The 26,131-nt window shown below is 39.8% G+C and overlaps 1 protein-coding gene across 1 annotated transcript in view; it reads right to left on the minus strand.

The window, feature by feature from the left end:
• The window catches only part of RBKS (ribokinase), a 68,240-nt gene that overhangs the window by 4,663 nt on the left and 37,446 nt on the right, over positions 1-26,131 (minus strand). The window contains exons 6-7 of the mRNA XM_054818837.1: positions 25,619-25,710; positions 15,751-15,939 (exon numbers count right to left, since the gene is read on the minus strand). Of these exons, the coding sequence (XP_054674812.1) occupies positions 15,751-15,939; positions 25,619-25,710 (281 nt within the window). The remainder of the gene's footprint in view (positions 1-15,750; positions 15,940-25,618; positions 25,711-26,131) is intronic.

Raw genomic sequence — 26,131 nt, forward strand, 5'->3', positions numbered from 1 at the left:
TTAGTCCTGATTTGTCAGAAGCTGGTTCACAACTGTAATATAACTATTTTTATACGATGCTGCCCTGAGAAGCTTTTTAAGGAAAGTGCTTTGTAAGTGGAAACTACATTGTTCAACAGTCTCTCCAGCAAGTAAAGCATTTTTCAATCAATCGTGCATAGAATAATAGGATGCATTTCACTTATACAATAAGATGACTTGTTCACCAGAAAAATTTGGAGGCCAAAAGGCCAAAACCTCCAGTTCACAGTGTCACAGCAGTTGCACCGCCTTGTTCCAGGGCAACCTCTTGCTCAGCTTTCACCCTCCCAGCCTGTCCTCATGGGCAAAAGTACGGGCAACCATGTAAGAACAGGAGGGAGCTCGGGCTCCTGAAGCCTGATGTTGTTACTGAACCTCAGAAAACTTTCCCTGAGTGATTTTTCAAGAAGCCACAGTCTGTGTGCACTCTGTGTATTACATGGATTTGTTCCATTAAACGCATTGTAAGAGCATGTTAGCAAGTCCTAAAAGGAATGATGTGTTGTATAGCGGTACAAGAGAAACATTAGGCATGCCTGTAATGATAAATTCTTCGTTTAGTGAATAAATCACAACATCAATCCAAAAGCTGTCAAAAACTGCATTATAATGTAGAATCAATGATACTGCTTGCAATGATGCTTTATAGTCTCCTAGGAGCATTCACAGCAGTGTGCAAATGAACGAAGCCTGAGGATTACACTGATTTAGTGCAGTCTTAATGCATGGCAATGCGGAGCTGCCCAACTCTGTCGAAGGCATTGGGCCTTGGAGAATTCCTGTTGTATTTATAGCACTCCGTAACTGTGTGATACTGGATTATGCTAAGGATGTTATCGCTCTGTGTCACATCTGCTCAACATTCCTTGCTGTACCCCTGCCTACGCTGTACCCGAACTACAAATTAGCCCTACGTAACACAAAAATATCTGTCAGTGAAGATGCTCACTACCCATTCCTTGTAAGTGGAGAAAGCCTGTGTCTCCCTACAAGAATCCCTGGGCTGTGCTTTGAAGAAATGTTACTAGTGGAACTGGAGAAACATTTCCAGCCTTTGGGACATAGTCAGACACTCTTGTGCCAAGAGGGTCTATGTCTCAGCTAAGGGATAATTTCATCTGAAATGCTCAGGGAGTAAAATATCCCTTGGTAACAGTGGTTGAATCAGTTATACAGCTTTTTTTTTTTTTCTTTATTTTTATGATTTCCTTCTCCCTGAAAGAGCACATGTTTACCCTCTATGTGCTGGAGAATGGTTTATTTCTGGAAATGTTAGTGGCTGGTTTTTTGACTTTTGCATTTATTTGCCTCTGCAATACTTTTTCTTTTTTATTGTTTTTGTGTTTGATATTCCCCTATTCCCCCCCCCCCCATTTTTCACTGGAGAGATATTTTGGCAGTTTGAATTAAGACAGTCTTTAAATTAAACTAACTCTACTATCTTGAAACTCCCCTGAAATTAAATTAATTTGACTATCTTCAAACTATTTCCTAAGTTCAAGGCCTAACAAGGGTGACTGCTCCCACGGTGTCTGGGGTTGCTGATGCTGTGTGGAAGGATTGCCGTCTTTGTAGGGTACCCTACTGATACTGGTGGGGCTCTGCACAGCTGTGGTCACAAACCTCTAAAACCTGAAATATTTGAAAATTACAAAGATATTTTTCCATTAGCATAGTTATTCCTATATCTATGCTCAAAGTTTTGAGCCAGAACAAAATGATAAAGAGTCCTTAACATGGAACTACCAAATTTTGCAATAAAAATCAAATGAACTTGATACAAATAGCAGGGTTTGCCTTTTTAGGTCTAAGTTAGGCTTTTGGTGCAGACTACAGAGCACTGCAAAGCTACTTGGGTTGAAGATAAAGGAGAAGTACTAGGAGAAGCACACTGCGCGCCAGACCTTTAGGATCTGGATTCACAACTGCATTACAGTGCTTAATCTGTGCTCTGGTAACGGAGTGTTTCTGCAGTCTGGTCACAAAGACAAGCTAGAATATGCTACCCTAAGCCAAAGGAAAATATATAGAGAGAATCCATGGTAGCGGTGCTCGCCTGTTCCTTTCTTCTTCCCCTCGGCCTTCCCCAAACACACACCAACGCTGTCTGATGTGGCCTGCGCACTCCAGACCAAGTCACGGAGAACTGTTATGCTGCTGCACCACCACACGCTCCTTCCTCCCAGCCACGTGCAGAATGGCTGTACTCAGCCACTGTTTAAGAACGGCGGGAGGTGTAAGCTAACACATTTTAATTTGCATTCTCTGTGGGTTGACAGTGCCGTCTTAATTCCAGTGATTCAGACTGCAGTTTCATAATACGCTTAAGCCAATCCACGGTTATGTTATTGCAGAAAGGCTCAGTCCCCACTCATGTTCTTATCCTTGTCTCATGTTCCCACGCCCTCCCCTACATCAGCTCTAGCACTCATGCAGCCAAGCAGCGAGACAGATCAGTTCACTGATCTGTTTGAAGACTAAGCCAGTCAACACTGACCAAGAAACATTAGTTTCCACCCGGATCAGCAAGCTGCTGTATTGCCGCATGATAGCTAGGCTGATGCCAAGGAGAAAGAGGTTAGAAACACTCCTTTCAGCAGCAGCATGATCTCGGATCAGCTTAAGCCAACTGTGAAACCTCACCCTCGGTCAACACCAGGCAATTCATTAACTCAGCTGTGTATCCAAGTCCTAATACTCTGGCTCCTCGTTCGCACCGGGAAAGCCGCCTGTTCCACTCTTTCCCCTGTACCCTGTGGGCTCAGACCAGAGGAATGAAGGAACGATCACGCTTCCTTTCTGTCTCTTTTCCAGACTGTTCTGGGAAGCCGTGGGAAGGAGCAATCCCTGACTTTTTTGCATTTATGCGTTGTACTTGCATAGCCATGCATGGGGAAAGTTTCTTGCTCGCTTACTCAAGCTGAGCTGAACAAGGTCTGTTCACATGCCTCGAGAACTTAGAGGTAACTAAACTACACCCACTGTCGACTATCAGTTGGGAAACATCAAAACCAAAGCACACCACACAATGCTTCACATCAGCCATCAGGAATTTTTACCCACTTCCTGACAGATTTCCTGATGGTTCATTAACAGTGATTAATCAGCCTGACCGTTAACCCCCTGCATTCCTGAGAGATTAATCTCGATACAAGGCCTCCTGCCTGCATTTTCTTTCCTTTCTGAAACATCCTACTACATTAAGTTATTCACTGTTTCTAAAAAGATCAGCGACAAGCATTACAGATGCATGCATTCCCCTGAAAAGTTATCTGGTTTGCGGTGAGTGTTGGAAATAAAACATATGACATTCACAACTCTGCAATTTTTAATTTGTATGTCATCTAAAAAGCACAGCTGAAAGTGTCTAGAGATCTGGCAACGTCACACAGTCCTGCTTTACATTTCAAAGCCCCTATACAGCATCTGTTTTGAAGGCAGGTAATAGTGCTCTCATTTCACATGATGGGAAATGAACCCAACTGAAGATCAAGAATGTTATGTTAGGAACACCCACTTTGAGACATCTGTGGGCTGAATCCAGAGCTCCTGGTCTTGCACAGACTTTAACGGGAGTCACATGAGCTACCCATCCTTCGAAAATGAGACACAGCTTGGCAACCCCAAAACTGAGGTATCCAAAATTAGTAGGTTGACCTCCAAGAGTTGCCCACAGCTCTGCTAGACTCTCAGTCAGGATCAGAACAGAGGAGCTCCCCTACTTGCTATTTACAAGAAAAATACTGCAAGGTGTCTGTGAGGTGATGGCTTTCTCTTAGTGCACACTGACAAATCTGGGAAGCATCACAGGAAAGCTTTGTTCTGCCACGTAATAATATTCCAGTATGCCACTCACCACTGGCGAACAAAGTTATTCTGTGTTATAGACTAAACCCAGAAAGCCAACAAAGTATTCACCCACAGGGAGCACTCTGTTTTCTGAATCATCAAAATAATTCAGTGTGATGATGCTCATATAAACTCCTTTCAACTCCAGATAGCATTAATGAGAGGTGATGAATTTCTTTCTTTCTTACACAATGGAGTAAGAGCACTGAACCAGGAACTCCACATGCTGTTCTGAAAACAATGGATCCATGTTGCTGAACCTGTGAGATTCCCATCAACCAAACAATTCACCACTACACTGATTCCTGTGCTACCTGAGCGATAGATGTTTTGGCCAGGAATATTTCAATTTAGGATACACTTATGTGTAAATTTTCAGTTTAAGCTTCAGTCAGCTTTTGCCTCGGTACCTGCTTCTTCCCTCGTTTCACACTTGAGCTATGATCTGTGACCTCTTTCATTTGATCTGAAAGTTCATACCTTACAGAGAAACTCAAAACCAGCAGAGGAAACCCTCCACACTTGTTTATTTTGGGGTTTTTTTGTTTTGTTTTTTTTCTGGAGTGCATATAGAAAACTTACGATATACAAAACACAGTACTGGAAAACTCTCATTACACTTCAGGTCAATACAAAACTCTCCAGTGGCAATCTTGCAAAGAACAGCATAAATACCAAGGTGTGTCAACAACAGGGAAGTACACAGACACTGCTAAGAGAAATAAGATGGACTTTTAGTTGAATGTGCTACAGGAGCTGTATCTATCTTTCCCAAAGTCTGAACTTGCACGGAATCAGTCATGGTTGAAGCTCGGCACTAAATATAGCAGCTCCTCAGAAGGTTGATTTGTACTTTTCAAACTGGTTTATCAAGCCTCAACAACGCAGCTACTCTCCTACTCTAATCAAAAGCTTCACTTATCTCACTTCCTTGAGAAGTATTTCGCTCCCTTCATTATTCATGTCACGCTCATGCCAACTTGTAATTTCTTCCTAACAAAACTCATGCTTATGTGTTAATTAACAAATTTCATTTAATGAACAAATGAAACTGGAGCCCAAGCCCTGCCCAGAATACATCCCGGTATTCTGATAGGACAGTGTAAATACCGGCAGTGGGTTTCCCTTCCAAACAATGAGCTCCCCAACTAGGAGAGAACTGGCCAAATTGTCACCGACTGTGTCACCCGGTATCATGTCAGGGGCTGACGTGGCTTCAGGACCCCATAATCTAACAGCCACGTCAGAAGGGGGAAATCTCTTTGCTGGGCAATTTCACTAGCCACATGTGGTTTTTTTCTCTCAGACTGAAAACGCCAAAAGACTTTTAGTGATCCCATCTAATCTGACGAGATGCACTCAGAATGACACAACTGCCATCTCGCCTGGAACTGATCAAAAAAACATTCTTTTTTTGCACGAAAGCTCCATATGCTCGAGTGCCTCTTTCAAAACCACAGTATCTAGCCTTTGTTGGCTGGCCACTGCTGCCGCCTACCTCTGAACTACATATCCTGGAGGGAAAAAAAAACCACCAAACTTCAGGAGGTTTTTTTGTCTGAGCTCACTCTAGCATTGTCGTCTTGCCAGCTCCCTGCATTCTTTTTCCTACTGTTTGTCTAATCTTTTTGATGAGTACTTGAGTTGTAGCTCCTCTCTCCAAGTTCAGCAAGATGTGACCTACAAGCCAGAACTGCTGCTCTGCTCTAGAATATTGTTCTCTGCCACCCATCCGTTCTGTTGTCCTTAACGTGTGGGGCAGATGTGCAGAAAACAGGGCTCCCGCACCTCATTCATGGTCTTCAGCAGCAGGTGAGCACCAAGGCACTGCTTCTGACAGAAAGGCATTCTCTGTGGGATTCCCATAAAATGGATCTTTCCAACAAACACACTGCTTGCTTAATGATTTCAGTAACAAAATCACTGACACCAGTAACGAGGGACAAACTTCCAGAGACTTTCCTTACCTTTTCCCTGTATTTCTGTATCTATTTGTGCTCTGAAATGAATAAAACAAATACTCCTTATAGCCATCTGGGCAGCTGACAAACACTGCTGCCAGAATTTGGGAATCTGCTTTTCAACACTGAGTTGTTCTAGAATAGCTGGTTTTATATCTGTATGTCTATCTCTACTCACACAGACACAAAACAAAACTCTGAGAAAAGTGACAAAATCATTACACTCAACTGCAGCCTGGCCATTAAAGGCATTCCTATAGGTTACTGCCATCAATCACCAAAACTTACAGGTTTAGCTTCCTTCCATTTGTCTAGTTGAAGCTGTAAAACATATTCTGTCCATGGGACAGGCTAGTAACGATTAACTCCTTCATTCTTGATAAGAAATAAAATTTCTGGCATTTTCTGTGGTTAGAATTTGCAAAAGCAAGAAGTCTGATTTCCCCACTATTCTCATTTCTCTGTTCTTGTTCTTTTGAAAACGTAATTATGCAATATCACCGATCCAACACAAACCTTTCTGGTTTCTGTAGTGACCAAAATTACTTGGCAATGAAAACTCTGTTGGGGGAAATCGGGTCTTAGTTCAATATCAACATTACATTGGCATTTCTGGGTAAGTAAGTAGGCAAGAGGCTCGGGAGCTGGGTTTGCCTTCTCTCTCACTGTAGCCAGAACTGATGGGAGCAAACTGAGAAGAGTAGGTTACGTTTCACAATAGCCAGGATGATACCTGGTTCTGCAGAGACTAGTTTTAAAGAAGAAAAGGAGGCATATGACATTTGTAAACTAACTATAAATGCAAGAGGTAAAAAATGATCAGGAGTTTGGCCAAGAATATGCTGCACTATTACACAGCGGATCACATTTTCAACTTCCTACGGCTCAGGCCAGAAAAAGATACTTGGGAAGGTGACGCTCTGGATGTGCCAGAAGCGCCAGCTTCCAGTAGCTATTTTTAACTGCAGGAATTTAATTAGAAAGGATGGCTGCACACAGTTGGTCTTCCTTCCTCTCCATCCTTTGTGCAACTCAGATATCCCAGAGTGCTATGTACCATTACAACTGACGCTGTCTTGTGTGCAGGCATTGGTGGCCCAGTATCTGCTCCCAACACAGGGTGAGCTACATGCCAGGACTGAACATCCTCTTGGTGGAGACTCTGTGCTAGCTTCAGCATAAAGACAAGGGGAGGAGAGGAAACCAAGAAAAGGGATGTGGCACGTTCTGCTGCAATGATTTTGACTTGCGTTGCAAGCCACAGTTAGCCCAAGAGAAGCAATGAAAGGGTCATTTCCTACTCTGCTCTCAACCTGTATAAATTATACCATTGTTTCATTTACTAAAGCATCCCAGAAGTGAGATGGCACAAAGGTAGCTTCAAGATATTTCTGAACTCAGCTTCCCTAGACCTCATCAGAATGTAATCCCAGGCCCTGATGATGGATGCTGTATCCTTCACGTGTTCTGGCTCGCAAACAAAATATTTAAGTTGGTACATAAAAGCTGCCAGTGTCCCTACCAATCAAGTGGGTTAACTTCCATACCAGAGTATTTCTCAGAATGACAGTTGTGGAGCCAAAGCACGTGCCTTGGCAGCACATTTCCACAACCCTCGTACAGCCTCTTCAAGAAGCATCCAATGCAAAGCAACTCTGCAGCTTTCTCATTCATGTGGACATCTACCATGATGTCCAGTTCTAAAAACGAGACAGCTGATATCCTGACAAAATTTTTCCTCCAGTCCTAATTCTCTTTGAAGAGAACCATAAAGAAGAAGTTATGGTTTTATCAAGGGAAGCAGGTTCACTTGCCACTGACAAGCAAGTCCCTGTGTGCTTTTGTTCCCCATCTACAAAACAGTGGTAAGAATAGTACTTTACCTCATGTTGCAAGTACAGAAGTAGTAAATAATGTAAGGTGCTTAGCAACTTTACATACATGTATACATGTATAGGGAACAGAGCTGTTGGATGCAATGGGAGAAAATGTGAAACTTGATACTGACGATGTGTAGCAAAACCAAACAATTCTTGGTATCGCTAACGTGAGACTTTTACTATGAGGTGTTTGTTGCCTGGCACTTTGCAATCTTAGAAGGAGCTTAGAAAACTAAATATTGGTTTTAATCTTCTTTTTATTCTACATCTCCATTAAGTGCCCCCTTGTAATTTAATGCAATTTGTGGCAAATGCTAATACTGCTTTGGGCCCACTTCTCCCTGTCAGCTGTATCTCTGTTAAATTATGCATTTCCATCTGGAAAGCAACCGTACAGGACTGTAGGCTCTCTTCCACTTAGAGTCAGGAATGGAGAGGGATTTAATTAGATGCTCCGTGGTTGAGAAAAGGACTAGAGCAAAGCCTGGGTGGTCTGTGGAATCTTCCACTGGAAAACAAGGCTGCAAATTGTTCTGTACAAGCCTGCTTCTGTTTGCTCATTTTGTTTACATTGTTTGTTCTTACAGATTAAAATAGACAGTTACTAGGCAGATAAACAGTGTTTCCTTCCATGACAATGTTGTCTAGAAGTTAAGAGAGTAGCATGGGACAATATACGCCTGTGCTTCATTTTTGGCTACCTCATCCCAACTCCCTGTGTAACCTGGAGCAGGACATTTTTAGCTAGCGCTTCAGAGCACCTAATCACTAACATTTTTGTTCCACTTTTCCTATCTCTAAAATGGTGATAATACAGCTTTCTGCTCTCAAAGGGGAAAGAGGGTGCATCCAGTTTGTGCCACCTTTTCCCAGTTGGCTGCCAATGCAGAGGGATGCAACTCTTGCAATTCCTTTTGTCACTGGATTACCTGTACACCCTTAGGCCACTGACCCAGTCTTCAAAAACTGAAGTATCTTTAGAAGACCTGAATCAGAGGCAGAGACTTGTGATGAACCAAGCAATTCCCATCCACACTTAACTGTGAGTCAACTCAAACACAGTGATTTCAGTCATGTGCCCTTTCACAGTTCAGCTGAACTTCAGAACATAATAGATGCAGCTTTAAATAGATTTAGAGTGCAGATTGCTGATTGGAGTGTCTGGCAGATTAACTTATTCCTCATGGCTTTTCTGTTCCAAAATTCAATGGATTCCATATTTGTAAAAGCAGGAATGCAGAAGGCTAAGTCAGAAAGTGGGCTATGACTGGAATTAAACTTATTTATTAACCTATTTTGGTTGCATGTTCAAGAAAGGAAGCTATTATGCTGTTGGTTTGCGGGATGTTAATGGGAGCTCTGGGCATAATTACTCTGTGTTGGTGTGTGAATAAACCCCACTGATAGATAAGCTGTTTGCCTGACAGTAACTTTTTCTCTTTCCTTGAAAAGGAAAGGGAAGATGAGAAAAAAAGAAAAAGAAAAAGAGGAAAAGAAAAAGGAGATCTTGCCCTTTGTGGTCACTTTACTCCTTCTTGCTACATCCTTGGGTAGGAAAAGGTTAAACAGTCAACAACATTTTTCTCTTCTTAGCAAGTTAGAGAACTGTACATCAGACACATTGTCTGCCAAATGCTTCATTTACTACCAGCTGCATTTTTACTTTGTTGAGAGATAGCTGAAATAAAATCACTGTTCTTTGTGCAAACGGCATGCTAAATAATGTACGGCTACAAGATTATTAAATAGCAAAGGCATTTGATAATATTAGAGTCAACCACAAGTCCCACTTCTGCTGATGCACAGAATTTTGAGTAATTAGTCATTGCACGGAGTGTTGTATTTATATCCCCTTGAGCCTCAGACGTTAGGCCACAAAGTCAGGAGACAAAGAATTGCTGTTATTAGGAGGACTGTTTTGGATTTATTTATATTCTAAGGCTTTATTTCAGTGTCCACTTCACTCCTCTGGCTCAGGCTTCCTCCAAACCAGAAGATACAGCTAAGTCAGAGAATTTTAGTGTAAACCATATTCTTACAGACAAGACCTCTCAACTTCAAGCAGAAGAACTTCAATGAGTTTGCAAAGCCCCCAAAGAAGCACAACTGGCCTGAGGTTATATGACAAGCCTGGGAAAAAGGCCTCCCAGGTTCTGTTCTGATCTCTAACAGACTTCTCATGGTTTATATGCAATACATTAATAGCAGCTCCAATTTATGGATAGATAAATCGGGATACAGAGAAGACAAGTAACTCTCCCAGGGATTTACAGCAAGTCTTTTTCAGAGCCCTGGAACTCTTACTCAGTCCTTTGTTCAAATCACTAAACCACACTGCCTTCTTTAGACCACAATTACTGCACAGGCCTGGATACCGTGACATATCTAAAATTATAGAGCTATACACTTATATGAGGCTTTATTAAAATAAAGATTGTGTAACATCTTCAGAGTTCAATACAAAGCTGCTCAGTGAGCACTCTACTGCTTAAAGACAGCCTTTTTAATTCTCTCCTGTAGTAAAAGAGCCACATCTAATAAATTTTAATAAGAAATCTGAGGGAATAGGATTTGAACACAAAACATCTGATGACAAGTTCATATTGTAGAAATGAGCCTTCATTTTGCAGAACTGACATGAAAAAATAATGGAAACATTTATGATTATGACAAATAGTATGTATCATCCATCTCTGAGAATGTTGTACAGAGAAGGACTATATAGAATAAATCATACACGTGTCAAATTTCAGGCATAACTGAGTAGATTAAATTTTGAATTTTATCATGTCTCATAAATGAGTTGCCTGTTTATAAGCATGGCACCTCAACCTGTGGTCTCCTTAGCTTCCTTCAGCAGATTGTGCACTCTCTGCATCCGAAAAGCACAGCCAGACAGGGAAAATGCTGGTAATGTAAGAAATGATATGGGAAATGTAATGGTTGTGCTTAGAAATACTGAGAAGTTAAACAGTCTAGGTTGTCCATGAGATTTAAAAGGGAGACCATAGACTTGCTGTGATTACTAGGGGCACCATTGTGAAAGTGATTCCAAGTTTTCACCTACATATTGTGTGCCCAAGTGCCTCCGTTTGCCTTTAAAGAGCATACATCCATGCCTGAGCCAGATATGCAGATGCCTCATCTCCTGATTGCAAGTGTGCTAATGCAGGAGTTTTGGGCACACGACATTGACATGTGTAAACCTAGAGGTAAAGTAGAAGCTGATGAAGAGACTTGAAGCAGAGCTAACTGTACTATGTATTTAAAAGACCAGATAGGGTGGAAATTAGAGAGTCACCCTAAGTGATGCAAGCGTGTGTGGATCTTATTCAGCATCTTGATCCAAAACACGGTCTGGAGCAAAACAGAGGTTACAAAAACTAACCCTAGAGTACTTCCCTTCCTAAAGTGACCTCCATGCTGCAACCTGCAAATGGGGGTGTGGCAGCGGGGCAGCTGTGGCTTGCTTAGTCAGAGAGCACCCCATTTCCCACTAATGCCCCTGCATAGGAGAGATTATTCTGCCTGTGCCAACCCTCTGATGGATCCTAGGCAGGACATCCCACCTTCACCTGCAAGGAGCAACCACAGTAAAAGGAAAATCCCTGAGTCCTGGGGTGCAGCCCTAGAGTCAGCAGACACATTCCAGCCTGTCGTAGCCACTGACCATCAGACTGCCCCATCTCCTGAAGCATGGACAATCCTCTAAAGCCCAGACCCTGAGTAACCTGAAGCTGCAGGCAGCCTGACTGCCTCCACAAAGCCCACCTGCACATACCAAGCCCTAGGCAGGCCTCCAGCAGTACCTCAGGGGCTCGACTTGGTCCCCAGCTGCCACTTGAAGTGCTTGGCTCTGTAAGATCCCATCGTGCTTTTTTGCAAAATGGAAGGGAACTAATCTCACTGCTGGCCAAATTCCAGCTTTGAGTAATTACATTCTTCTGACAAATTTTCCTTGGCAGTTTCAATGGAATATAATTAGTAAATGTAAATAGATGTAAATAGTGCTGTAAATTACACTTTGCGTGATTGTCAGAAGCAGAGGGGGAGAGCAGGGGTGAAGGGGCAAAAAGAGCGGAGCTTCATTCTCCAATATGGACAATGTTGTGGCCTTCCCTGTTATCAGATTGCGTATGTCTCTGCCAGGACGGCGTGTTCAGGGCTACTGCAGCAGCAGATGCCACGATCCAGGATCATTGTCTGGTTCATCACACAGATCATCCACTTCACCTCAAGTACATTTTTGACCTGACGGTGTTCGGTCATGTCCCGCAGCTGTGTTCGCAAGCAGCTGCTGTGTTCCACCTCAGCTGTGCTTCTGCTTCAGCAGCAGGCAAACTGCTTCAAACACACACAGACGCAACTGCAAAATATGTGTATATGATATTATTGTTTTCTATGAAATGCTTATCAAATTTGTGAATGGTTTGTGAAACCTTCTGCTACCAACTGAAGAAGTGTCATATAAATGGAATTATATCATTATCCTTCACAGCTATTTTAATGCAGCTTCATGTACTAGTTTCACCTAAAGTGGAAATAGCTTCTTCCAAAAATAAAGTAAATGCATATATTTAACATCACGTAGTCAAGCAGATTTAAAAGCAACTATTTAAAGTAATGAAAATAGATTATAATGTATACCTTTCTTATATTATCTACATATTAGTACTTTTTAATGTGTCAGATGTCTCTTACGTAAGTCATCTTCTTCAAATAAAAATTGATGTGGCTAGTGGGCTTAATCTGATATTTCTTTCGTGCAGATGATTTTTTTAATAATTCACTTATTTTTAATCAAAATTTGCATATAGAAAATCACTAGCAGAAACTAGTAAAATGAAAGGAAAGTTTATTTTCTTAAGAAAAGCTTGTACTATTTAGCTATAACAGGAGAAACAGATGTTTCAGCTTTACAATACCATGTCTTGCAAAACTTCCTTCTAAATGACTATTCGTGCTCTACATGTTTTGGACTGTGTATGGAGAGCTCTGCTAACAGTCATGGGAAGCATTGCATACATTAGTAAAGCCCACATTAAGATAATTAGCGCTAAAAAAAAATAATCAACAAGCCTCTTTTTCCCCTTCATAGTATTGATTTAGTGTGGGTGAAAAATGCCAGATTTTCAATCTTGAAGATTCATGTTCCACCACAGAGCAGGAGATGGAGCCAGCTTTTCCCAGTGTTCTGTCAATAAACTCTTAGATTAACCATCTCAAGGGCTAGGAGGAAGAGCCAGGCTCTACAGTCTATCAACCCTTAGTCTCTCTGAAGACTGATGAACATGGAGAATTGGGAGCACACTACCTGGGACAAGGACCTCAAATTCTTAACCTTTGTGGCTGTACCTACCCAAGTATTTTCTTGTTAAAAATTTTCAAAATTGCTGTGCACAACAGAAATGATGAGGAGGCAGCAGTGACACTGCGCTGCTGCAGAGAGGGCTCTGGGCAGTGGTAGCAGCTATGGGAACATTTCTACAGTAGATGAGGCCTTTGAAGCTCATTTTGTATCTTATATTTGTATCTTCTAAATAGCAAACTCTGTTTTAACACAGACTGTTTTCATAAGAGCTCTGTAACCTTTTGCAAATCCTGTATGGGTTATACACATCATTTAACTCTTTGTCTGGCAGTAACTACCTTCTGCAGATCCAAACAACGTCAATATGGATACAGGCACATAACCAGATGTGACTGGACTACAGCAGCTTAAAAAATTACTGCCTGGTCCCTCAAGATGCTTAAGTCAGGGCAGTTTAGGGTAGCAATTTTTGTTTAGTATTAAAAGGCATGCTAAGAGCACGCACATGAACAGCTCTGACTACTCTGTGGATAGGTGGCTACTCGCAGCTTGAGCTTATTACCTTGGGGAAGGATCCACTGGTGACATGCCTCTGAAGAGAATAACATGTCCTACTAGAATGGTTAGTATTTATTTTTGTAATAGAGCCATCCAGGTTCGTTGAGGATGACATTATTTTGCTTAGTGTTTGGAAGGGTTGCTTTAAAACCACTTGCTTTCAGGCAAAGTGATAATCAGTCTAAGCACTGTAAGACTTTTATAATGGAAGGCCAACACATCTTTTTTCATTCAGTCTGCAAAAGTAAACCGAGCACAGCTGTTTTACTGAAAACAACCCACTGGTATTTAAGTAGATTAACAAAATTAACTGTGAAAATCCTCTGCTATGTGAAAGCCAATAACCTGTTGGCCACAAGGAGGCAGGGCAAGGATTTGGTAAACTCAAAGAAATTGCTTTTATTAAAAAAAAAGAAAAAAAGAGGAGCATTAAATTAGTTCAGTCATGAAACTCTGAACTGCTAGGCAAGATAAAAAGCACTCTTCAGCCACAGTGTGTGGTTTCAGTATTGCTGTTTTATTCCAAGAGCAGCAAATATCTTAAGATATCAAACAATAGCTGATCTGTCAGCAATTTTCTGCTTCTTTTGAAGAAGCAGATCACACATGTTTCTTCTTCATCACTTCTGTGTGATGTAGAGAAAAACTCTAATGCTAAGCTTTGATAGCAATGGTGGATTTATCAACTCAGAGCAAGAAGCCGTACGGCCAGGTTCACAAGGTGTTGCTCCCAAGCTAATAAGTCCTGCTTCTGGGCTGCTTTGGGAGCTCTGCCCTTCACTCTCTTGGCACTTCTAATTCTGGGCTAGAAGCAGGCAGAGGCAGTGCGGTGTCTGTAGTCCCCTACCAAGAACCTTACGCGCAGTACTGTACAGTGATGCCTGCTTTAACCAGAACTTCAGCACATTCCAAAATCAGCACTAGCTCAAGGTCAAACTTCTAAATGAAAGAGGCAAAAGAGGAAAATAAAGCCAAAGTATCTCTGTTTCAGAGTTAAATTTAAAAGGATTCAATTTAACAGTGAAACAAAGCCTTCCACAGTATCAGCACATCACAGTCCAAACTATGAGTGATCTTCTGGTTTAGATAAACTGCCACTGCATGCTACTGAGCTAGGTAATTTCAGTCCCCTATGCCTCTGTTTCCTCATCTTTTAAGCAGTTGCTTTCCTTCTTTGTGAAGCAGTATGAGGTCCGTGAATAAAAAACATGCTACAAGAACTAGTTATTATTAATGCAATTCAGATATGGAATGCACCAGATGGTAAAATCTCCAGGATTTTAATGAACTATTGTAACAGAACATATGTAATATGACGTTATTATAACAGGCATTTAAATGTATAGTTAGTACATACAACGTGACCCGCTCTGCTCTCAGTAACTCCACTGGAATTATTTTGGATTTATGTCAGATAATACTAGGAACACAAAATAGCCCCATATGTGCAATGTGGTAAGGTTTTCATAGCAATGCTATCTTAACTATTGCCTGTCCTGTTTTTATTTTTTGCTGGGGGTATTGTATTTAGTGGTCTGTGAGAGTATGCTTTCAGCATTTAATTCTGAGCAGAAAGTAAGAAAAAATACCTTCATGTCAGGACTAAAATGCCTCTCACCAAGTATCCCATACCTATCTTCATAAAATATTCGTCATGAAGCAGCAAGAACTTTTCAGGTTTTTTCCACTACATTCTGTAAAAATTATGTCTTTGATCACCTTATGCTCGACTTGGTAAGCAATTCATGCTTGTGTTAGAACAGCCAAACATTCAGTTTCAGACTGTGACGGCAGTAGTACCTCCTTTCTCCAACAGCATTTGAGTTCTGGGCAAGATGAATTATATGGCTGGGCAAAGGTGAAAAGACAAGACTGCAGCTCAAGCCACGGGCATCATATGTTGCAGTCAGAGACAGGTACTGACTTCAGTACAGGAGGAACATGAAGATACTATCAGTATGTATAATAATTCTAGCACATCTCCAATACAGACTATAAAACTCAAGTCAACTGACATTTAATATATGAGAGGCTGGAAGCAAGATATCAATTTCACATCATAAATTAGCCTTTGTGCTAGTGCCCAAAGATTTGGCTGATTACTCATTGCTTTCCCTTAGTGCTTAAGCAGTCTTTTCCAAAGCAAGACAGTTAAACCACAAAAACGTACCGTAGTGTCCACAGCCCTGACCTTCCCAGCAGGAACGTGCTTTGGAATGGGTTCTTCTACTGATATCATCATGCAGCCTTCTGCTCCAAGAGTAACAATTACGAGCTTACACCCTCTTTCTAACAGCATGCGTCCCACCTTTTCAGCATCTTCATGGTTGCCAACTGGGATGCCCGTTAAAATTTCTGCCTGGAAAATAACCCACGCAAATGAAAATCATAATCTGACAGCATTCATTTTTGGACAACAGTTGCATCTGAAAACAGTATTTAATATCTTTTTAAAATGTGTATTATAGGATGATCATGAAACCACTTCCTACGCTGATATTCAGCTACGTCTTGCTCCTCGTTTGAAATCAGCATGTACTTCGGGCACAACAGACTAATGGAGAGCAGCCTAGGCAGAGACGCAGGAGGCATGGGTTCTGTTCCAGCTTCTGCGACTTGCCTGGCGTGCAACCCTTAGTAAAATCACATTTCTCCCACATGCCTCTGTTTCTTCTGTGAAATGGACACAATGACACAGCCTTGGCAAAAGCATTTTGTGCTCTAATGTGAAAAATGCTACATGGCAACTAAGTCGCTATTGTTGGGGGATATTTATCACTAAGTGAGAAACTTTTAAAATTATTTTTTAAATTCTCAGTGTTCAGCTAAAGGGAAATCACAAGGGAAAATCTCTTCAAGAAAAAAAAAAGCTCAACTTCGACCACTATGTTTACATCAGTATATATTTTTAGATAAGAATACCTAAAAGTTATCTGAAGCCCTCTTTGGGCAAAGGCGCATTACAAGATCATTATATATTTGTGTTATGGCCATGTCGATAGGCCTCTGTCAAAACTGAGACTCTTCTATGTTGGTTCTGTACAAACACAGATAAACTCTTCTAACAGATGGTGACCTTAAGTCAACTTCTCCCCGTTGGCTCTTAAAATTAATCTCTTCTAGTTCCACCCAACTAAGAGCAAAACTTCCCAAAAATCTTCACTGAAGACTCCAGAATCAAGCATCCTTTTCTCCACTTCATACACTTTCTTGGTGGCATATAATTTTCCAGCGTCATCTATTTTTTCTCTTTCTTTTGGCAGGGAAGAGGACAAGAATGAAACAGGTAGAAAGGGAAAGGAAAATACAGCGTATTTTAGCTGAAACAGTCTAGCAGCAGTACTCCTGCATAATGCAGTATGCCTTCAATTGTAAGTAAACCGGCATATTATATTTTGCTGTCTTTACTAAATCTTGTCCTGCTTGCCTGAGAAGAGGGAAGTCCTACTTTATCTTGCCGTACAAGGTTGCTGCAGGATCCTGAAAAATGCAGTCTGAAGTATTTTCAGATAACTGCCTAGTAACTGGGCATAACTTCCACACTCTTAGGGCTTATTTTCAGTGGAAAACTTTTACTTTGGAACCTATTCACCAGCTACACTTCCTGACCTCTGCTGCATGGGCAGCTCGGCTTCTTGGGAAACAGCTGCTGAAATATTTCAAACTACCTTCCTCTGCATTACTGGAACTTGAATTCAGTGCACATACTTCTCGATATGACGGACTGTAAACTATAGTGATTAAACAACTGCTCCACGAAGCACAGGCCATGCCTGTAGTAAAGAGAGAGAGGGCAGACAGCTGGGGACAGGAACTACTACAGCCATCCCAAAGTAAACCGCCCCCAGCTGTGAGTCAGCGCCCGCCGCTCGCCACTGTCATTTCCTGTGTTGCAGCCCGACCCAGGAGAGAGAAGCCACCCTTAGGGTCTAAGAGCTCGATAATGCCAACACACTCCCTAGAGCTTAGAGTAGCATTAGCAGAGTACTCACTGGTTTTAATTTTCAAACTTACAGGACTGAGTTCTGCAGTCCCTAGTTAGACAAATGCACAAATGATTTCAAGCGCTGTTGATCTGACGGTTACAAGGCAGGATCTGGTGTGGCAGGCCTCGTGGCTAAACTTGTGCACAGCAGGGGCAAGGTGTGGTTAACACATACACGCCATTTTAAACTACTTTTTTAACCACACTGATCCCAGGCAAGAATATGTATGAATATGCTTTAAATATGCTTTAAATTATGAGACAGTAACTAAACCTATTCAATTTTCTCTTTGGCATGTCATCACGCTGCTCAAATTTCTCTTGCAGTACAAACTAGTTAAGCAAATTAAACGTATTTCAGTTTTTAAAAGGTTATCAAAGTATTTTCAAATAAGAAAATTTGTTTCAAAAAAGTATCTCACAAAACCTTTTGAATTTATCTTTTGCAAGGCTTGCAAGGAGTCAATACACTAATAATGGCTTTGGAGAAACTAAGGACAGATAATAAATAGTATTAAAAATATATATACTCTATTCCTGTAGTAAAGCATCTAAAAAGTCTGCGTCTCATCATGACTTTTTAAGATCTCTGGAGCAGGAACTATGCATTCCTATATTCAGAACACCTAGCACATCATGTTACAAGAATAAAAATGGATTAACACAAATCCTTGAATGAAACTGGCTAACTGAATTTCCAATGTAATTCACGATAGGCAATAATTCCAGACATTCTACCTATGTTGCAAAGTCTCCACGACGAAAGTGGATTTGGTTTTGGTAGAGAAACAGTAAATCTAATTTGGGTTTATTCACCTGGTATTTACACTTCTGTATGCTCATGAGCAAGGTAAATGAAGTACTTTAAATATAATATTCTTCCTAAAGAAGCGCACGTGCTGTATGCCTAGTGTTAACATTGTGCCCCTCTTTGTGATTGCTGTGTCCCAGGCCAACAGGATTTTTTGCTTGGGCAGTGACAGAATTGTTCTGGGACTGATATGTGAAAGGTTTTGCAGAAATCTTTCTTTTCATCTTTACACTGCTTATACCAATAAACAAAATTATTTTGAAAAGAGTCTGTATAAAAGTAGGTCTTCCACTGCTTGAAACCACTATCATCTAACTCATCTACAGCAGGATGGTAAAACTAAAAAACACTGGAACAAGCTGGAAGAACCATAAAAGCAGCAGAAGCCAGACAGATTCTGTGCCAATAATTAGAGATTGCGGTAAATGTCAACTGATGTTAAATACTGTGGTGAGTTTTTAAGTTCCTCCCTTCAGTAGAATCTTATTTAAGAAACAAACTGTGGTACAATTGAAGGAAATAACTAATGGTTATGTAAAGAAAAAATTAAATAACAATACTAAAAGCCCAATGTGGACATTTGCCATAGTACTGTACAAAAGAACAGCAAATTAACAATATTATTTTTCTGCAGCTAGTCTCATAAAACTCCTCAGTTAAATGGACTATTAAAGCAAGAGGACTTTCCACAAAACTGCTGTCAGAATAAACCTATGACAGATATTATATAATTAATCTAGACAGAATTTTCTTGATTTTCTTTACAAAAGTGGAAGACAACTTTAACTGAAGCTTTTAATTTAACTGATATGAGGGTTCTTCGCCATAATCCTCACTAATCTTAGCTAACTCTCCATGTCTCTTTAGATTGTGGAGTCTAGTCACAGTAAGTTGACACAAACCAGCACTGCTACAGAAAAAAAATGGTCCTGTTTTTTTCCCCTTCCACTCCTGTCCACATGGCCCATTCTCTTGTGCCAGCACAGCCACTTATGTGGCCAGGAAACAAATTGGATAGCAAAGCAGATCTGTGTTAAAATTAACACCCCCCCCCCAATCCCACAGCAGTACTAGTTTACACTGGCTCAAAGTGAGAACGGAACTATGATATGAACCTTTCCTAGCTGTGGTGCATTTGGGGCCGCCTATGGCTTACAGAGCCACTTTCAGGGAGATGTTCTGGATCGTCTGCTTAGTGTTTGCAAGATGAAATCTGCAGCGTGGTAGCTAATTTTGGGATCCCTGGCACAAGTTAAGACACTGACATACCACAACAAATCCAGTGGAAGGCCACCAAGAGTCAGGGGGCCAGAGACCAGGACATACAAGAAGAGACTAGGAGAAGAGAGTTTGTTCAGCTTTAAGAACACAGGGCAAAGGGGAGATCCAATTGCTGTCTACAGAGATTTAATGGGTGGTAATAGCGAAGGTGGAGCCAGACTCTTCTTGAAGGTGCATAGGGATAGGGCTAGAGAGAACAGGCACAAGCTGGAACATGGGAAATTCCATTATTAGGACAAGCTTTTTCACCACGAGGGTGATGAAGCAGTGGAACAGGTGCCCAGAGGTCATGCAATCTCTGTCCTCGGAGATTCAAAACTTGACTGGACAAAGCTGTGAGCAATCTGACCTCAACTGGCCATGCTTTGCCAGGGTGTTGGACCAGAGACTTCCAGAGGTCTGTTCCCAACTTCTGTGATCCTACGATCCTCAGCAAATATCAACTGGTGGAATAACAAGAAGTGTTAATTCTTTGGGGAGCAGTCCATCATTTGGATTGCTTTTTGTGCACCTAGCACAATAACAACTTTGCAAATGTTGCCAGGTACTGCTGGAACAGAAATAACAAATAATAATAAGGAAACTGTGCCAGTTTTAAGGCTAAACCATCTAAAACTATGTATAATAATTTAAAATATTTTTAATTTTAAATATTTAAACACAGTAAGCCAGTTGGCTACAAACTTGGCTTGTACCTTAGGAGATTTCTTTGAGAATGACAGAACAAGAACTCAGTCTCATTAATTCTAACACATGTGAACAGTCCCAAAGAAGTACTGAGACAGACTTGGTGTATAAGCAATTGCAAGATCAGGCCACAAGCCAAGCTAGTTCCAGTTGTTTCAAATTATAAAATTTTTACATACATACAGGCAAAAATACTTATCGTGCTAGAATAATTAAAAACTGATTGAAATGAATTGGCTGGAAGCTATTCCCTCCCCTCCCAAAAGTAACATCTTTCATTTTAGACCCAATATGGGAAATTTCATAGTTTCCAGCAACTGATAAAATGGGGTTTAGAACAAAGTTGGAATTAAAATATACTGTGAATTGCTGGCAACTTCTACATAATGGAGCAATAGCAGCTTTCCATTACTTAAAACAGAAAAGGCAAATTCAAGAGATGTTCTGAAATATTTTAATTCTAAAGGACCTATTTTTGTTTTGACTACTACAGATAGCAATTATTTTTTCTTGAGAAAGACTATCCCCGGTATTAATCTCTCTATATTAATAAGCAGTATCTTAAATGTCCTGATCCAAGACTCCAGATGTAGTTTTATAAACTTAATATTCTCTGAATCTTCTAAAAGTCAATACTATGTCTTGATTTTGGGAATACTAACAAGAATTTCCATTATTAATATTTCTTCCAAAAGTTGTCTAGCCTCTAGTACTAGTCAATAACACTTACAAGGAAACAGTATCTTGAATAGGATAGTATCTATTTTTCCATATTATTTTTATGCATCTTGCACCTTTATTTAACAACTTACATTTTGTTGTACTGCTTTCTAGCACTGAAGCCCCAAAGTATTCTGTTAGCATTTAATTAAATCTTTGCTAGGCCTTTCTTATTTAGATCAGAAGTCTGATACCCATTTTACATGAGGGAGAAAGCAGTTGCCAGTTTTGTATTCAAAATAGCTTGACAGACTAAATCATGACAAACTAAATCATTTGCTGTAACCATTTAGGAGTTTTCCTTCTCCTGAAGGGTTCCTCAGTATTCTTTGAATGAAGAAGCAGCTGTTCTTCAAAACGTTTAGGACCAAATTGAAATCACTGATGTGCAATATATTTTGGTTCCTAACCTGCAGGGCTATGTAATTGCATGCACACACTAAATAAGAAAAACAACACATGAACTGTATTGTCATTGTGGTTGTGCCTAGAGCCATACTGCAGCAAGGAATTGCACAAACACGTGGGAAAAAAATGGTAAGTATTCCAAAGAGCTCGTCTTTTTCAACATTTATAGATGACGGAAAAGAACAACCATTGGTTTCCACTAAGATGACACTGGATACATTTATTTTTCATTAGAAGAATTAAGGGAATGGAGAACTAGCACATTCCTGCACAAACCTCAGGGATTAGGCTCTGCTACCTCTGGGAATTAACAAACTAGTCTCAACAAGTTTGATCTTTCTGGGAAAAGATAAAACTGAACTACAGGCTAAGCAAAGAAAGAACTGATAACCTTGCAAGATTTGTTCTGAGTTTTTTTGTTCATGAACCACATAAAAAGAAAGTAATGTCAGACATAAAAAAATTATTATTGCAACAAGCAGAGTGAAAAGAACAGCTTGTGAAGAGCCTTCTAGACAAACTAATGGTAGATAATTCACTGATAGTATAATTTTGTTTGCTTCTCTCTAGCACATAAATCCATAAGAACAAGCTGTGCTGTTATACCAGATACTACATCTGATTTCATTAAATCCTAAAGCATTTAATGAAGGATGGAGTATAAAGCATGGTGTTGTATTTGATACTCACCTGTTTGGGACCTGACATCCCATGGCTGGCTGAAACCATAGCTCACATTTTTAAACTTTTATACTGTGCCAAAGACATCACAGATCAAAACCGCTGACCTTCGTGGCAGTAAAAACCAGAAACTTCTGACTCAGTAATAATTCAGCTAATCACAAGGACTACCCCCTTTTTCTCATCTTTAACACCACAAACATTCCACATATAGTGTATAAGATGTCTTAAGCTAAATGGCTAGCTTGCTGTTCTACAGCGAACATAATCTTTCTGTTACAAACATATCATTCACATAACATCCACAAACCACAGGATTTTATAATTTAAAGGTATTTTTTGGTGAACAAGCAAGATAAGGACATTGTGGTAAAACTGTGTGATAAATACTTTTAAATTTAAATGACTAAAAAAGCTAAACCAAGCAATAAAAAAAATCAATGTAAATATAATCTTCTCTTAGCATATACATCTGTGTTAAAAAGAGTGTTTTAGAAGCAGTGGAACTGCATAGTTCTAAAGAGTTCATCTTTAAACTCAAGATGATTTATTAACTATTTAAAAGAGTTGGTAAAGATAAAGCAGAAATACACTATTTTTTTCCTGGTAGTACCTAAAAATCACAAATAAAAAATAAAAGATCCCAAAAAAGAGTAAGGCTGGAACATAAATAGGATTTTGGCTAGAAGGAAGTTATTTGAGACTTAGAAATATAAAGTAGGAGGGGCAATGGAGCTCAGGAAGGCAGTTGTAAGCAGCACATTCAATAAATTTGGCCATAGAGAATCATAATTTTAAAACCCCATAAAATAAGAATGGCCATAGTGGCTCAGAGTAAAGGTTCATCTTATCCAACTGCTCTTTTCTGACTGACTGTTAGTAGATATTGAGGGAAACAAAAAAAAGATGTATAAAAAGATCTTTTCCCAGTATATATTCTGGATCATCAAAGTCTTTAGGTACTTCCTGATGATGATGAAGAAAATGCAGATGTAGTTGGTTGAATGGATGAAGTTTAAAAAATTAGAATTATCTTTAATATTTGTAAAATTAACTTATTGCTTTTAAGTGCCATACAGAGATGTGACTGGTAACCTTTATTTGGGTATGTAAACATTTATCTCTATATCAAACTTCTCAAGTGCATACATTACAGGGATCTGAAATTAAAGAAAGTCATGAAAGAAAACAGAAAACAGATGGCATGTGAATATATAACAATTACTAAAAAAACAACTTTCAAACTTGCAACATAAGAAAAACAAATGCTTCATTTTTCCTCTTTTCTCAGCAAAAAGAAAGGAACGATGGCAACAGTTCATCCCTGAAAATCAATTCAATAACAAATCAAGAGAGGATGAAATCAAACATAACTGATTATTACAGTTGTGCTAATGTAATTGATTTCATTGTAAAGTATGAATATGTACAGTATAAAGATTATTGTCAAAAGCAACAGTATTTATGTGCCATTCTTGTTCTCAGAATATGCTGTAAGAGTCCCGCACTTGGATCTGTGCTCCCATGATATGGCTGGCAGGAACTTCCATAGGTCTACCATTTCCATCAATTCAGAAGAGAGAAGCCCCCTCAACAGTAGACAGCATATTTCTGTGTCTGACTGTGCATACAGTGATCCCAGCTATCTTCCAATGGTAATTACTTTTAAAAAGAAAATAGCAGAAAAGAATGTAAACTGTACCCCCAGCTCTGCAGGAAAGGTAGATGAATGAGCAGGGATCTATTATAATTATACACCTGTATTTCTTGTTCTCCAAATAGAAGTAATTTTCTTTTCTCCATGTGGTGGTAATAATAATACACCCTGGCTCCAGCAAGCTGAACTTCTCAAAGAATGTCTCTTTCAAGACTGTCCTCTAGCAATAAAGTATAACAAAGGGAAAACTTTAACATGTGTGCTGTAAAGAGCAATGAGAGAATAGTCAGGAATAGACAAGTAATGAAAAACAAAGTTTTGTTTCTAACATATGGGGGATAAGTTTTCACAGGGGAAAAAAAAAGTAACTAGTGACATTATGAAAAAAGCAAACAACAAATGACATTTACTAAATTGGTGGGAGAGTATGGGTGTTCTCAGCCCAAAATGTGCGCCATTGCACCACTTAGCCAATCCAGGGGCATAGTCCAGGCATAAGTGCTCTCTGAAAGCATGAAGAAAACACCATATGGGTGTCCTGCAAGTCCCTGAACAAGAATAAATACTTTGCCTTAGCATTCTCTCCATCACATAGAATTGAGTTCTGCGAGCTGTTGGACAGTGTCTGAGCCACAAATGACATCAATGCCAGTTACACTGGAAACTTTGCCTTCCAGAGGCCTGAGGAGCTGTGACATCTCCCACCTTGCTATTTTGCAAATTCCTGAATGCTCTGGAGTATCTGAACTTGGCAGACACATATTGAAACATCCCAGAATAAAATTCAGATGTCCACTTGGGTTACTTAGACCAACCCTTAAATGCTAGAAGACTCGTGAAATGAGAACTTCTGATATGGTTTCTGATGGGTTTTTCAAAGAAATTTCAAAAGATGGTAATTGAGTCTTGAAGAACTTATTCTGATAGGCATTGTCATCAGACAAAAAATCCTATAGGTAAGCAGGGCCATGCTTTTCTCTTAGCTCTTCCCCCTCCTCTCCACCCAAAGGTATCATGTTCATTGCAGAAATCATGTTTGTGGGAGATAACTGTAACTATGATCAAGGCATGGCTCCTATCCACTAGGTTGCTTCTCCCACATTCCTGTTTATATAAAGAGAGAGTGAGGGGAAGGAACACAGCATGCATAATACTAATAAATTGGACATTTAAACAAAGGCCTTATGAGACAAACTTAATTTGTCTCGTGACAAAAATAATTTCCTTTGGGAGAAATAACACACTTGAATTTGAAAAGAGAGAGAAAAGAGAAAAAAAAAAGGGGGGGGGGGAAATATACAGTTGAAGGGCCAGAGAAACATTAATTGAAAACAGAGCTGAGAGGAAGAGGCATATGAAGCTATGATTTACCATCAAGTACAGCATGCGTGCATCACCTTCTGACAAGCGAGTTTAAAACTGTCAGAGCACTATGGCTAGTGCATTCCTGCTAATCATATCAAGGGACTGCAAAACAAGGACAAGGATCTATTTTAATATTTACCACTCGGTGATAACATTTTAAAAGCATCCTTTAATGGATTTGCTTTACTCATCTACTTGTAAGGAAGGCTGGACACAACTTTCCCACTGCAAACAATTAATTTAATTTTGAGTGCAATCTAAAGGTATTCTAGAATACTCCACTTTGCTCATTAGGTCAGGGATCAAACTTGTCACCTCCAAAAGTCCTACGTAAGAGGAGTGTGCTTCAGTTTCCCTGCTCCCTAGCTGCATTTCTGAGAACAGAATCTCTCTGAAATTTTACTGCTTAAGACTCCTTCTTCAACATGACATATGACCATTACCTCAGTTTCATTGCAGCAGAAGATATCAGAATGGGTATAAAATTGTGGATCTAGGTCAGCAAGGGCTGGAGCTGGATTAAATAAAGTCTTTACTGAAAAAAAAAAAAAAAGTCAAGTCTAAATCTCTTGCGTTTTAGATTCATAAACCATCACCTGAAACACCACTGTGGTTAATTCACCGCCCTCAATGTTTATTATTAACAAACAAATGACTCTCAGTTTCTGTGTCCTCATTTTATAGAATTGCTAAAAGTTTTGTTTATTATATTAAAGTTCTCTTCTAACTCGTGTGCAGGCACCTGTCATGGTGGGAACATGACAGAAGAGTAACAGAAAAAATAACCAAGATATTATTAAATTAAAAAAAAGGAAAAAAAGCCTTAGACAGTAATGCAATTTTTTTAACTGATGATGCTTCTTCCAGAATATTAATAAATTTTACAAGAACTGATTTAGTTCTAGAATTTTTTTCAGTGTTGTTATCTGTGTTCTGTACATGAAGAAACAGTAATG

The sequence above is a fragment of the Grus americana genome, chromosome 3 (genome assembly GCF_028858705.1).
Source record: "Grus americana isolate bGruAme1 chromosome 3, bGruAme1.mat, whole genome shotgun sequence".
Taxonomy (NCBI): Eukaryota; Metazoa; Chordata; class Aves; order Gruiformes; family Gruidae; genus Grus; species Grus americana.